The sequence below is a fragment of the Nannobrachium achirus genome, assembly GCF_963921795.1.
Source record: "Nannobrachium achirus genome assembly, chromosome: 7".
NCBI classification, from domain to species: Eukaryota; Metazoa; Chordata; class Actinopteri; order Myctophiformes; family Myctophidae; genus Nannobrachium; species Nannobrachium achirus.
In genome coordinates, this window is record NC_137816.1 from 42753705 (window position 1) to 42770091 (window position 16387).

The 16387-nt window shown below is 44.5% G+C and overlaps 1 protein-coding gene across 1 annotated transcript in view; it reads left to right on the forward strand.

Annotated features, from left to right (window-relative positions):
* The window catches only part of LOC308288035 (MAM domain-containing glycosylphosphatidylinositol anchor protein 1-like), a gene marked incomplete at both ends in the record, with an annotated part of 257477 nt that overhangs the window by 160795 nt on the left and 80295 nt on the right, over window positions 1–16387 (forward strand). The window contains 1 exon segment of the mRNA XM_080729379.1: window positions 13075–13344. Within this exon segment, the coding sequence (XP_080585505.1) occupies window positions 13075–13344 (270 nt within the window).

Here is a 16387-nt window from a genome sequence, read left to right on the forward strand (position 1 = left end):
TGGAGGGGCCTTAATTATACTTTAGCTATTAAAAAATAGCAGATCTACAAGCTCACAGCAAGCTTGTAGATCTGCTAGTTTTGAAAAGTCGTGAAAAGCAAACATTTTTTAACTCAAATTTTGCTTCTGGGGGGTCCCTGGAACTATTTTGAGATGGGGGTCCGTGGCCAAATACATATCATTTTGGGGGTCCTTCACATGAAAAAGTTTGAGCACCACTGACATAGAAACATAGTTTTTTCAAAAAACCTTAGAAGGATTTGAAATATTCAAAGACACATTTTCAGGATTTTTCAAAAATAGCAGATCTACAAGCTCGCAGCACGGCACTCTGTGCCACGCTGTGAGCTTGTACCGGTATATCTGCGCACACACACACACACACACACACACACACACACACACACACACACACACACACACACACACACACACACACACATACGTGCGCGCACGCGAGAAAGAGCGATGTATAAGAAAGGGAAAAGGAGCAAGCGAGTGGGAGAAACAGACCCAAGCAGAGAGTGGAGGAGAGTCATGCCATGGAGACAGGGACATCAAACACTGGAACAGAAGCAAATGTACACAATACTGACAGATACTCAACAAATAACACAGAGAGAAAGCAATGCTCCCTCTTCTGATTTGCTGTTTGTCATTGTGACCGTAGGTCACATTTAGTATGAAAACCTGCACATCCTGTGCTAATATGATAATGGATATAGCTGACCATCACAATGATGACTCGACCAGCTCATCACCTAGATCTCCATATATGGAGCTGGCCAATACATCTACAATACATCTGACCTCACAGACTCCAGATGTGGATATAGCTGACCTGTTCTGACATCACAATGATGACTCGACCAGCTCAGCAGAAGGATATAAAAAGACCTGCATTCTCTGGGTATTTCATATTCAACCAACTAACGCTCTTGAGAGTCTCCAACTCTACCTTCAAGAACTCTTCACAACACAGGGCATCGGACAGAAGGACGCATTCCTCTTCAGGATTCTACCTTCTAGACAGTATCACGCACTCATATCACGCTCCATATATGGCCAAGACAGAATTCATTTGCCCATATATGGAGATCCCTGATGTCATCAATATTAATCCCATATCCGGGAATTCCCATATGGACATATTTTGTCAGTCTCATGATAACCAGTGTGGTTGTCGCGACTTGCAAATGAATTCCGTCCTTGTCCCTTTTTTGCCCGTATACAGTATGGAGATCTGTGATGTCATCACGGGAATACCCATATGTCGTAGGTTGTACAGAGCTGTACAACCAAGTAGTAGCTCTATCAAGTAGCAGCTCTACTACTTCAATCATTTCAGACACACACACACACACACACACACACACACACACACACACACACACACACACACACACACACACACACACACACACACACATACACACACACACACACACACACACACACACACACACCTAGTCGCTGCTTTGATTTGATTTGATTCATCCAAGTGGGTCATGTCATGTCATTGCCACTGATTCACTGTGCCGCTACAAGAGGATTGATTGATTTTTAGATTATAATCCTAGCTTGGGATTTGAACAGGCACGCACTGCCCTCCAGCAACTGAACACAAATCCTCTTTCCAGCCCTGTCGTCCAAATACAATAGAACAACACGTGGTGTTGTTATTGTCAGGTCAAAGTAGAGGCTTGGTGTGTGTGTGTGTGTGTGTGTGTGTGTGTGTGTGTGTGTGTGTGTGTGTGTGTGTGTGTGTGTGTGTGTGTGTGTGTGGGCGGTGGGGGGGGGGGGGGGGGGGGGGGGGGAGACAACAACCAGGGGGTTGGGGACACAATGACTGGGTCACATGATGTTGAGGCAATCAATGAGTTTCATCAAAACACAACATATATGACATACTGGCATTATGTCCAGGGGATGTACTTGTTGCTATCAAAACCTCCACCGGCTGTCAGTCTGTCCGTCAGTCAGTCTGTCACTCTATCCGCCACGTCACACTTTTGCCCTACTCATATCGCCGCCACTGTTGCCCCTCTCCATGCCAAACTTTGCACACACACTCCTTGGCTGCCAAACCACAACCTCCACCCCTCATTTCTCACATGGCCCTCCTCTAGCACCAACGATTTTTGGACACTGCTCCTACAGATTTTGGCCTAAAATCACGCAAAGCGGTACACAGTATCTCTAGAGTCATGTCATCAACATGCAACTGTCCCATTTCCCATATTCCCTCCTGATTGGCTATCATTGCCTTCTAAAGTTTGTGTATGCGACGTGACGGTCGCTTATCTCCCAATTAGGGAGTCTTACTGATCGTAAATCTTATAATAACCATCTTATAATGACTTCTGGACTTAACATAATAATGTTAAGTCCAGAAGAACCCATCTGTAGTGTACCACATCAGTGTAGCATAGTAAGGACAGAAGAAAAAAAATGCTTCTCTATCTGTGTCTGTAGTTCACGTATCTCGAGAACAGTCCGACTGACCCACTTCAAAGTTGGTGTGTGAGTTGCCGATGAACCTAGTCCAAGGGAGTAGCATGTCCGCCGTTGAGTCGGTCGGACATGCGGTTGTCCCGAACTGCTGATTGGACCGAAAAGCCCATATCTAGACATACATGGAGATCCGATTGTCCGGACCGATCCGACTGATATGCCCATATATAGCCATGCCCATATGTGTGTGTGGTGACCGTTATGACCATTTATAGAGATCCGGTAGTCCAGAACCACCAACCGATATTCACATATGATATGGGCATGCTGTATACAATAGCTAGGGGCCACATGGCTGGGGAACCACTTGTTCCCCAGGCTACTTACTTACTTACCGGTATACTTACTTACTTATACTTACTTACATAATACTTACTTACTTACTTACCTACTTACTTATACTTACTTACTTACTTACTTACTTACTTACTTACTTACTTACTTACTTACTTACTATACTTACTCACTTACTTACTTACTTACTTACTTACTTACTTACTTACTTACTTATTTACTTACTTGCACACTTTTTCTGATAACTAGCTGCGTTTTCTGTGAGTTCCATGCAGGCACTATAATGAAATATCCTGTCAGTACTTAAACCATCACTGTTGATGAGCTGATCCTGATGTCAGTATTATGAACTTAAACCATCACTGTGGATGAGCTGATCCTGATGTGGAGGAGACAGCAATATCCTCCTATCAATCTGCAAGTCTGATTAAATGCATTATTGTAGCACCCATGACAGACATATCTAACTGTCAACACAAAACATCCCTCTTCACCTTTATGTGGAGAATCACATACAGTAGTCTGCTAGAACTACAGTCTGGATAGAACCACATCAAGCTGATGGCCGTGACCCCCCAAAATAATCCTATTTCAACTCGGGTCCCCCCTGACAAGCACTTGGAATGTAGGCGTTCAATTCAATTTAGTTTGACTCGGTTCCACAGATAAATATTGTGAAAATAGCAGATCTACAAGTTCTCACAACGCCTCGCAAATCAGATCTGTAGAAGAAGGGAGTTGCGACACGCTTTGATCTCGCCAATGAGATAGTTCCAAACATGGGAACTATGGTAACATGTCCTTGGTTCGAACTCCCTTTGGTCCGACCACCTAAATCTAACCTTAACCCTAACCCTAAGTTCAGTAAAACTAACTCTGATGAGTAGCTAACCTGCCAACTCTGGTGAGTAGCTAACCTGCCGATGGTGTTCGGACCAAAAGGAGTTTTGAACCACTGCATTGAGATACTGTATAATGAGCTTTTCCGCATTCCATTCTTACAATGGGAGTAAGCACAAATCTTGTAGAGCTATTCTCAACATTTTTGCATCTTTCTTATATTATTTGACAATTTGGCCTATGTTTGAGACAGACAGACAGACAGACAGACAGACAGACAGACAGACAGACAGACAGACAGACAGACAGACAGACAGACAGACAGACAGACAGACAGACAGGCGGACAGAGATGTAAGCGAGAAAGTGAGTGCAGCAAGAGTGAGATAAAAGAAAGAGAGACAGTGAGTAAGAGAGAGAACATTGTGTGAGACAGATATGTGTGTTAGCTGCTTGTAAAGCGCTGTGTTGCACATAAATAAATTCTGTTAGGTTTGTAGAAGTGCTGGCTGATCCAACCATTCCCTGCACCCACGCCTCCCCGGGAAATTGAAGCTATAATTCTCAACTCCTCACAATCTTTCCTCCCCCACTTCTCAGCTCTATACTGCTCTGTGCTTTTTCCTTTTATTGTCCTCTCCTGCCAGACCTCCTCTATGGCTTCGATTTGGTCCCTTTTTCGCCTTTCTGGTCTTGGGAATCTGTCTTTTATTCCTTCATTCAAATACATGCTAAAGATTCTGAATGGTGAACATATGATGCTGTCTCCCCCCACACACACACACAAACGCACCCATTGTAGAACCACAAGCCATGCACGCACGCATGTCTGTGTGTCTGTCATGGCCTTATTATCCTCATCCCAAGCAATGGATCATGGGAGATGTGGAGCATGATCATAATTATGAATTCTCTGACATTTCTAACCCCCATCAACATTTCTAGTACCTCCTGACAACGCTTGTTGCGGCCACTCGGCTAGAGGCTTGCTCGGGGCACCTCTCAGCAGAGGTGGGCACAAAATACAAAAAAAGTATTTGAAAAAAACAAAAAAGTATTTGAAATACAGTGCTGTTTTTGACAGCAAATTTTGATTTAGTTTTAGTCATAGTCTTTTGAATAAAATGTCTTTTAGTTTTAGTCGTAATTTAGTCACCTGAAAAGTTTTAGTTTTAGTATAATTTTAGTCGACTAAATATCATAAGATTTTAGGCGACTAAATCTACAGTTGATTTAGTCAACTGAATTGTATTTTGGCAGGCCTTGATGGCATCGTAATGACTGGTTTTACACTTGGTTGCATGCTGAAAATAGCCGATCTACAACCTCACAGCGTGTCGTGCTGCGACACATTGTGAGCTTGTAGATCTGCCATGTTCCACCGATTAGGGTAAAACTTTGTATGCAACCTTCCCAGAGGCCAAGGAAAAACCTGTGCCCTGCATTTTTCACATCTGCTTTTTATAGCGCCACCAGAAAGCCGACTTACAGTATGTAAAACACATTCTTCGATATTACTCCTTCAGATTACTATCTATTTGTCCGTCTTTGCGTGTGTTTGTAGTTCACTTGAGAACTGTCCGACTGACCCACTTCAAGTCAGTCGGATAGACGATTGTCCAGAACCGCTGATTCGACCGGTATGCCCATAATAGGCATATACTGATGACATCATGGACCTCCATATCAACATGTAAAGAGACACCAGCAGACAGTGGGACATGCATTTACAACATCATTGTTCCAGAGCAGTCTGGTGCATCATCAACATATAATAACAATTTATAATATATTATATATAAGTATAAAAAATAGATATTTAAAAACTACATTTTTGCAGGTATGATAAAAACCTCTTTAAGGCAGGTACTGTATGGTAAAATGTTTTTTAGCAGCGATGGAGCATGTGCAGAATAAGGTGGGGAGGAGGGAGCGAACCTCATTAATAATGCATCTTGCAGGACCACAGTGCAGAGGGAAGCTCCCGTGTCGATGAGGGCCTGACACTTGGTTTTGTTCAGCTTACAGATAACCTTTCAGCCTGGTCTATTTGGCCGAAGCGGCGTTTCCCCAGAGTGCAAAAAGAGCGATGGCTGTGTACTCGGGGACCTCATGGCTGGGCAGTGACATACCTCATGTCCTGATGCTCTGCATTAATAGCAGCCGTTCTGTCTCCCTGCCTGGTTGGCTTCTCTCCTGACTTGTGCTGGAAGACTGCAGATACCTGCTGCACTGACTTATCACGGAGCACTTAATCTTTCTCTAATTCTGCTTGTCTCGCTCAACTCAGACCAGCGGTGTCGTGGGGGGCATGGTTGTGAGTTGAAGAGGTGCCTCCAGTGCAGCCTTCACTATGTCTATACACGCATCGACAGTTGTATTGACTACAATGCAATCCTCCCTTCAGATCGGCTTCTGTTTCTTGACACGTCTCTCTCTGAGAATTCTGTCCCATCAGTGAAGCTGACAACGAGATGGATATTTTGCCCTCTTCTCTTCTCTGAACATAATGCCGCATTTGTTTTGACGGATCGTTTTTCTCCATGAATGAAATGAAAGTAATTAAACTCCATCAAAGGCATGCTACTCTATTTCTGGTACAGAATATAGGACGGCATTCCTTGCAAGTTCACAGATGGCATGAGTAGTTGATGCTAATAATCAGCCTTTCAGAAAAGGTTTCTGGCTTCAATGAGGGCAGGGGAAAAGGACTCATGACCCAGGTCCTTCCCAGCACAGTCAACACATATACTGTATACAGAGCATTAATCAGGGACTTTCTCTCTCTCTCTCTCTCTCTCTCTCTCTCTCTCTCTCTCTCTCTCTCTCCCCTTATTATCAGGACATAAAACTAACACGACTAACACTCAGCTTTTTGCACAGTCCTCACCTACTGCACTACTCAATTTTGACTAGTGCTGTATTCATGGGGAGAAAAGATTACGGCTGTCAAGCCTTTGGAAAGTAATTTGTACCTGAGGGGAGTTGCTTTACCCACTGTAATAATTTGATATAATAGGGGATGACAGTGCCATCTATTTGTTGATTAAACTCCATCCAAATGTAATGTCGGCTAAGAGTCATCAGCGCGAGGTCTCCGCACACAACCGTTGGTAGGATGGGTCTGTGCGTGCGTGCGTGCGTATGTGAGCACAGTTTCTGTGTGAGTGCACATGTATACACACACACACACACACACACTAGTTCTTTGAGCCTCTGCTCCTCTTTCATTATGGAGATTGCAATCTGAGATTAGAGGAGAGGATGAACCTCCCAAGGTCTATTAGAGGAATGGATTGCTTCCTATGTTCACCGGGGTGTCTCTCTCTCTCTCTCTCTCTCTCTCTCTCTCTCTCTCTCTCTCTCTCTCTCTCTCTCTCTCTGGGGATTAACTCTCTCAGGGTGGTGAAAGCCTGCTGGATTCGGCCCCTGCGGGCTTTCTGCTGTCCATTTTAAAGACCTAATCCGTGGTCTTCGTGAGTCCAACCATGATGGTTTAAACAGGTTAAAATCTGATATTGACTTGAAACTAGAACATTTTAGTTAACTAAAATACAAATAAAAGGCTTTACAAACAAAAAACAAAAACAATAAAAAACAATAACCAAAACTGTCCTTAGTTTTCGTCTTTGTAAACAAATACGTTTGTAACAAATCTTGAGAGCAAAAATAACGGATCTACAAGTTCACAATGCTTCTCTAAACTTGTTTAATCTCGCCCCTGATTACCCCATAAAACATAGACCTATACATAAACATAACAGACATATACAATAAACGTGCTGGAAGGAGAAAAAAAGGAAAGAAAAACTGCGGATGTGGGCTTTAGCCCCATCAGACTGAAGTGGGTGGTGGGATTTAGAGGGGATCAGGGTATCCATGGCATGGATAAATGCCTCCACGCCATTTCAACCTCTCACCTGTGAGTGAATTTCAGTGGACTCAGCAGCTCTTAGCCGTGACACTTGACTCGTTCTGACCACACAGGTACCTACTGTACCCACATATCCAATATGGAAACCTGCAGAGAATGTGTTATAGTTCAATAGATAAATGCCTAAACACAGAGAATGTGATATGGTTCAATAGATAAATACCTAAATAGAGAATGTGATATAGTTCAATAGATAAATGCCTAAACACAGAGAATGTGATATAGTTCAACAGATAAATACCTAAACACATTCAATATGGACACCTGCAGATAATGTGGCTATAGTTTGATAGATCAGAGACGTGCAGAGAATGTTAGAGAGGAAGGGGCTGAAATTTCTAAAAGGGCCTTTTGGTGGAAATATCGAAAATAGCAGACCTCCAAGCGGTCGGAGGTCGGCTATTTTCGGTGCGTGATACCACACTGAACTAAGCTAAATCAAGTCAATACTGGAGATGTGGTGTAACGGCATGGATTTCTACACAGAGAGGGCAATTCTTTGAACATAAGATACTGCGTTCAAGTCCAGGAGAGTTTGGAAAAGGCAATTCTCTTGAACACTGCCTTCAGGCATGGCATGGAAAGAGGGCGTTTGCAATTCTTTCACCATAGTAAAAACTGCATTCATGGTCTGGAGAGGGCACTTTTTGCAGACAGATTAAAGGGCAGGGGCTCAAGCCCCCTTTGATGTCTATGTGTGCACGCACGTGCCTGCGATAGATAGATACAGTAGATAGATAGATACACACATTCAATAAGGAGATCGGCAGAGAGTGTGACTCTATTTTTACGTAAGATATGTACTCGGAATTTAAATTGGTTGGTTGGTGGGTTTATTGGTTGGTTGGTAGAAACTAAGAAAATCTCATTTTCTTTATGGAAGCTTGCGATTCTAGGAGCCTCATTTGTATTTATGGCCCGAAAAGTCAACAGCAAACAAAAACATCTCCAATTTGTCTCGCTTCCATTTTGACTGTGACAATCGCAAAATAACACACAGGCGATTGTTGCAATAACTTTACATATGCTTAATATTCTGTTTGTCTTTCCAGGCAATGTAGTCGGAATGCATCAGTGAGGATGACAACAGGGTGATTGGGGTCCAAATTAAAGCAGGCAACACATTTTTGCCCCGAATGAAAACAGGTTCACGGCGGTCACACACATGGCTGCTGGTAATTGGCTAGATACCTGTCTGTGCTTCTCTATGTATGGGAGCATGGCTGCTTCAGTTCAGATGTCTCGGCTCTGAGGTGAGCTTTGTTTATTCCCTGAGAGGAGCCAAAAAACTCATATACCTTTCATCACTCAGCATCCTGCATTCACTTTGGGAAAAACAGAATATTTGTTTTCTATCTCATTATGGTGTGTGTGTGTGTGTGTGTGTGTGTGTGTGTGTGTGTGTGTGTGTGTGTGTGTGTGTGTGTGTGTGTGTGTGTGCGTGCGTGCGTGCGTGCGTGCGTGCGCGCGTGCGTGCGTGCGTGCGTGTGCGTGTGTGTTTCACTTTGAATGATTGTACCGTAAGTGAGACAGGCCAAGTTTGAACGGTTCTTCAACGGTTAAAGATATTCTGGTTCTAATTAGTGTGACCTTTACTTCAGGCTGCCTGACATGAACTCTGTGACAATATAGTTCCCTTTCTCTGAGTGTCATGACAGCAGATCACTTCCACTTGAATGTAGCAGGCAACAAACCCAGAAGTTTCCAGGGTAAAAACCACTGTCGCACTTTAACTACATGCCCAAGAGGAACTGCTTGGAATAAATCATCTTATAACCAGCCATGGACAAAGTACCCATGCAGCCCCAGTACTTGAAGGACCCATTTTCAACCTATCTTCATATAATTGGTCCTTAGTAATGCTCATTATATGATGGCACAGTCTACTCAGTCTGTGTCTCAGAGGCGGGCTGTGGACACTTCAATCAAGACCAATCTGTCAGATCTTTCATAATTCCATCCTGATTGGCTAAGACAGACTGGATTTGTGGCCCGCTTAGAAATGGCTCAAATCATGATTGCCAATACTTTTGTACTTTTAATCAAATACATTTTAATTCCAAACTTCTACTTGTGGCAGAGTATTTCCACAATGCAATGTTGATACTTTTACTTTTCTTTACTGAGTAAAATATCAACACTGCAATGTAGAAATACTCTGCAAGTAAATAATGTACGAACCGGATCCCATCGTTCATTTCAAAGAGCCGTTCAAAAGACTTGATTTGTTCGCGAAACGTCCCACCTCTAGTATATTCTGTAGCTCTCTTTCCCATTGCCCTGACCTCTTTGTGTTTTTCCATACTGCTGAGTTGTGATTGATCGCTGTCTGGAACGGAGTCTTTCCCGCCCCCCCTCTGTTCACTGTGCTGGTGGAGTTTGGAGTCAGCCAGTACTTTTCCTGGTTGATCAGTGATAGGAATCACGTTCACATGAGATCATGCTGAGGAGACAAGCCTGGGGCTTTGGTTTAGCGATTAGCATGCAGAGAGGGAGACGTCCATGCACACACCCACTCCCATGTGGACAGGCATTAAAGCACACCCTCTGAACACCCACGCAAGTGTGCGCAAACGCTCGCTCGCTCGCTCGCACGCACGCACGCACGCACACACACACACACACACACACACACACACACACACACACACACACAAACACACACACACACACACACACACACACACACACACACACACACGCGCACACACGCACACATGCACATTGCACGCACGCATGCATGCATGCACGCAGGGGCGTCACAGAGTGCGGGTTACATGTCTCCATTCCGACATGTTTCCTTTCCGACATGTCTCCATTCCGACACTAACCCTATCTCTAACCCTAACCCTAAACTTAACCTCTATGGAAGTGTCGCCACTCCGACAATAAGAAGTCAATGCACCCTAAATGGCTGATCTACAAGCTCACAACGTTGTGTCTCAATGTGTGTTGCGAGTTTGTAAATCAGTTGGTGTTTGACAGCATCAATATGAATAAAACCTTAATGAATAACCATAGAACAACCATTTCTGTTGTGAGGCAGGTCCACAAAATGTCTATTTCTGAAATTCTAATATTCTACTATTCCAAGTATAGTAATATGAGCACGCACGCACGCACGCATGGCATGCACGCACGCACGCACGCACGCACGCACGCACGCACGCACGCACGCACGCACGCACGCACGCACGCACGCACACACACAATGTGTATGGCCAGCAGCACAACGGGACGAACGGACGGACAAACAAACAATCAAACCAGTAAGACTCCCTAATCGGGAGATAAGCGCCCGTCAGGTCGCATACACAAACTTTAGAAGGCAATGGTAGCCAATCAGGAGGGAATATGGAAAATGGGACAGATCCATGTTGATGACATGACTTTAGAGATACTGTGTACCGCTTTGCGTGATTTTGGGCAAAATCTGTAGGAGCAGTGTCCAAAAATGTGTTTTGCAAGAATCGACCTCATGGTGGCGCTAGAAGAGGGCCATGTAAGAAATGAGGGGTGGGTGTTGTGGTTTGGCAGCCAAGGAGTGTGTGTGCAAAGTTTGACATGGATAGGGGCGGTGGCGGAGATATGAGTTGGGCAAAAGTGTGACGTGACATATGACGGACAGACTGACTGACAGAATGACAGACTGACAGCCGGTGGAGCTTTTGATAGTAACTGCGACCTGATGGTCGCAACAAACAAACAAACAAACAAACAAATACATACATTGTGGTGCAGGTCAGCTACTTGTCTACCGGTGTTTAGCAGTCAAGTGGTGCACAGATGTATCCCCGCTCTCTGAAATGATATTGACTTTGCCAGAGGCTCATCTCAATGACGTTAAGTGCTACTGAGGAGCATTTAGGAGTTCATTTCACATCAAGCCATGCTCATCTGCTCTGCTCGTCAAGTAGCGGCTCCAACATTATACGAACCATGGGAGTGTGCAAATTGAGATGGCAGGACATGTGTGGACGCTGCACACTGGACACTCACGTTACTCCTGCACCCCTCACACATGACAACCACTTGGAGTGTGTGTGTGTGACAACACACTCTCACTCCCCAAGCAAATTTGACCTTTGGCCAAATAAACAAGACAACGTTTGACTGTAAGGGGGTTCCCTTCCAGTCATCTGGTGCCGTCCTGGGCATTTCTGCACTCTAGAAATGCAGATGTGCCATTCTCAAACCCAAGGCGTAAAAGGGTCTGCAAAAATAACAGTAACAATTACGGGGTACACCGCCATTCTGAAACCCCACCATTCCGAAATGCTAATTATTATAACAGGTTATAAAACCAAAATATAGCTGCGAGCAGCGATAACAGGGCCAAGCTATAGACTAAGGTGTAAAAATTTAATAAAAACTATGAGCATTATGCACTATAAACCATATAAATATGGCTTGAACCTGAGAGAAGGAAGACCTCACCCACCTCCACCAACTTAAACCCACCCACCTCTACCCACTTTAACCCACCTCTACCCACTTTCCCCCTCCTCCATCCACCCCACCCACTACTCCAGTTCTATCATCCTACATAATGGTGATTTCAACCATGTGAAGCTGGTCTCCAGTGTCCTGCCAGATTTTTCCCAGTTCGTCACATGCAAAACAAGAGGTGACAACAGCCTTGATCTTGTGTATACTAATGTCAGGAATGCACAGGGTGGAGGTGGGTGGGGCTGGTGGAGGTGGGGGAAAGTGGGTGGAGATGGGTAGAGGTGGGTGGGGTGGGTGAAAGTGGGTGGATGTGGGTGAAAGTGGGTAGAGGTGGAAAAGAGTGGGTCGAGGTGGGTGGGGCTGGGGGCGGAACAGTGCCATTCCATTTTTTCCCCCCAGAATGGCAGGGTTTCGGAATGGTGGTGTTTCGGAATGGTGGTGTTTCGGAATGGTGGGGTTTTGGGATGGACGGGTGTCCCCAAAATGACGGAGGCGAACTTGGGCCACAAAAGGCACCGCCGAGAGAGCCATGAGGTGAGCGAGTCGCCTTGCCGAGTGTTGAGAAGTCGGCTTCAGCATCAACATGTGCTGTTTCAGTCCCCCTTCCAATAAAAACGTTAGGCGTCTCGGGAATGAAAAAGCGTTGTGTGTGAATCAATATACTGCAATAGGAAAGCACAAGTTTTTGTTGCAGATACGCCCCTGTGCAGGCTCACCCACACACAAACACATGCATGCACGCATGCACGCACAATGTAATCCTCAACTCCTCACACATTTACAAACAACAGCATAACAACAGTATTGTATATTAATTATGTGCATGGATTCTGTATTCCCATTGTGCAGTAATGTTGTTGACTAACTAAATACCTTTATAATAGTACTATTATAGTATGCAAATATAAATGTATTGACTGCTACCCATCTCTGCTACACAATCACAGATCAATTATAAATCGCCCGCATCATTAATCTAGAATGCCAGAGAACTGCAGGAGACGGTGATCCACACTTTATTCCACTCTCTCTCCCCCCCTCAAGCTCCCCCCGCTCTGCGTCTGTCCGTCAACGAGACCCTGGTGGTGGACCCCGGACAGGACGTGTTGATGATCTGTGAGGTGACCGCTGGCTTCCCCCCGCCAACCGTGACCTGGTCCCGCTACCCGGGTCCCATGCCACTCAGTGCCCAGGTGCGGGGTGGCTCACTGCTGCTGCGCTCCGTCACGGCCACGGACGCTGGCTTCTACAACTGCACGGCAGTCAACAACGTGGGGAACCCTGCACGAAGATACGTCAACCTCATAGTCAGGAGTGAGTAGCTGTGTGTGTGTTTGGAGGGTTAGATCAGTGGTTCTCAACCTGTGGGTCGGTCCCCAAATTATTTTGGGGGGTATAAACATGACCCCGCAGCCCCTCCATCTTGAACAGCGCCGCTGTTTTTTCTTTTTTTTTCCCCCCCAGGCCAGTAACTCACCATGATTTTCTCGATCTCCGTTGGGATAGAATGGGGGTTTTGGCCGATCGTCGATGTCCCCGTGCGTTTCGCGTGCGCGATCCTTTCACGTAAATGTCCCCGCAAATAGTCCATGTGTGACTGAAGAACAGAACTGAAAAGTTTCGCTAGCATAGCCCCAAGCATGGCTGCAGGAGGAGCTCGAGTGTGTAGACAGTAAACGGATGGGTGGAAGGTGCCTTGGAGAAGGAGAGGCGCTGACGTCACCTCTGTGCTTCATGCACGGTCTGCATGAGCTATCAGTGCACGAGTGGTGACTAGGGAAGGTTAGACGATCGCCGATTTTCGGATCAAAAGCTTTTATTCCGGTTTTAAAGACAAAGTCCGGGAATGTACGACGTGGCTGAGAGTCCCTGGGGGGATGTGCGATATAGTACGGTTTTAACATTAAGGGGCCCCCCTTGGCTTAGAAGGTGTTAATATGCAACATTGTTTTCTCACTCAACAGTAAACAAACAAACATAAAGTTTACGTGTATAGAGGGTCAATTGTCAAATATTAGAGGCAGAAGTTGTGAGAATAGCGCAAGGCGTTGTGAGCATGTAGATCGTCTATTTTCATAATAGACCTGTCTTATAATGTAATTATAATTTTGTATTATTTTTTTTTAAACGTAATGCCTCAACTCTTGTGCTCGTCAGGGTGGGGGGTCCCCAGATTATTTTGGGGGTTGCGGCCTGAAAAGGTTGAGAACCACTGGGTTAGATTGCATTGAATAAGCGGGGTTAAGCGTCGATCTTCGCCCATTCCCCAGTTGTTTCTCTCTCCCTGATGGCTACTCTTGTTGCCTGTTAATCATCTTTGCACTCTCCAATTAGTTAGAGGGGAGTGGAAGCAATTAGCGTTTGGCTCTTGTGTTAGTTGTTGCTGTGCAGAATGTCTGATAGGTGGGTTTCTGCTGTTGTTTTTGACAGCAAATTTTGATTTATTTTTAACCATAGTCTTTTGAATAAAATGTCATTTAGTTTTAGTCATAATTTAGTCACCTGAAAAGTTTTAGTTTTAGTCTAATTTTAGTCGGCTAGATATCATAAGATATTAGTTGACTAAATCTACAGTTGATTTAATGCCTTGATGGCATCGTAATGACACTTGGTTGCTTGCTGAAAATAGTCGATCTAATGTGAGCTTGTAGATCTGCTATTTTCAGCACGTAACACCTGAGAGCAACCAAATTACTTTCTCCTCCACTAGTCCCTCCCTAACGTTTTAGTCTAGTTTTTATTTTGTTGACGAAATTGTCAATATATTTAGTCTTAGTTTTAGTCATCACAGCTTAGTTTTTATTTAGTTTTCATCAGTGAAAAAAACGCAGTCGAAAAAACAACAACTTCGTCATAGTTTTAGTCGACGAAATCAACAATGGTGGGTTTCTGCTGTTGGCATAATGGACCTGAACGCCGCGTCACATCGATAGCAATCTGGGAACCCATTTGGGGAAGAAATGCCTTTGTTTTGGCCTCTGGGGGTAGAACAGGACAGGGGATCTCTGATCATCTGGCTATGCCACACATACACATGCATGTGCACTTGCAGTACATCATAGACAGCTCCACCTATGAGTTAACAAGCTCTGAAGGAGTTTAGATGGAGCAATCCTTTTCTTTTTTTTAAAGATTTGTTTTGGGGCTTTTATGCCTTTTTTTGATAGGACAGTTCTGTAGACTGGGAGAGTGACGGGGAGTGACACACAGCAAAGGTTGTCCGGATCGGGAATCGAACCGGCGACACAGCGTCAGGCATCAGGGCCTATATGGTATGCGCCTGGACCAGTAGGGCAACGGGCTCCCCAGGAGCTATCCTTTTCTGTCCTCTGTGGAGATTTTGAGGCGTGTTTGGTATTCAGCATGTACTGTAGGTCTGTGGAGGAAACTGTAAAATGAATTTGACAATGTAGATGTCACCCTGTTATCGCTCTTCCCCCATTCCCCTGGTTATTATTCTACCTGTGATTGATCCCCCATCTTCCATCCCCTTCCTTTCTTCTCTACACCAGGGGTTCCCAAACTTTTTTGGCTCAGGGCACCCCTATAAAATATTTTTCTCATCCGAGGCACCCCTATATTATATCCATAATTTTCACTACCAGCACCTTATATGTATGGCATATTTTAGCTATTATGTTGTGAGGAAAACATTGAGACAATAGCCATTTTGGTTAACTGACTAAAAACAATTTGTACTGGACTGCCCCTGGACTCCTGGACTGCTGTCACGGCACCCCAGGGTGCCCCGTCACGCACTTTGAAAACCCCTGCTCTACACTCTATTCTTCTTCTTCTTCTTCTTCTTCTTCTTCTTTTTCTTCTTCTTCAGAGTACCGCATGTTGTCTTTGGTTGGTCCTTCTCTTTCTGCTGTGTGATAGAACATCTTTTCTCCTTTTTTAATATTAACCACTTAGCGTCCATATTTAGCCAAGAACCTTAGCCAGATTAGCAGATCTACAAGCTCACAACACCTCTCAGCGCGAGGCTTTGTGAGCTTGTAGATCGGCTATTTTTCGGCAAAAAGGTTTGGTGTTGAGGGACAAAGAATGTCAAGTTTATTAAAGGGATATTTCATTTCAAAAAAGCTTTTGGTAATTTTATCGTCTAATCAGGCTTTTATGAACACCCTGAACAGTTTTTAATTTGCTTGATTCAATATTTAGATATTTGATGTAAAGGTTACCAGTCCCTCCAGGCCCAAGGCCTCTCCCCACACACACCCATTGTAACTTCAAACTGTGTTTTTAATGAGTCTATCATGGTTAAAATGGAGTTTGAAGTTACAATGGGTGTGTGTGGAGAAAAGCCCATAAGGTGTTTCCCTGTTGAAAGTGGAATATCCATTTAAGTATT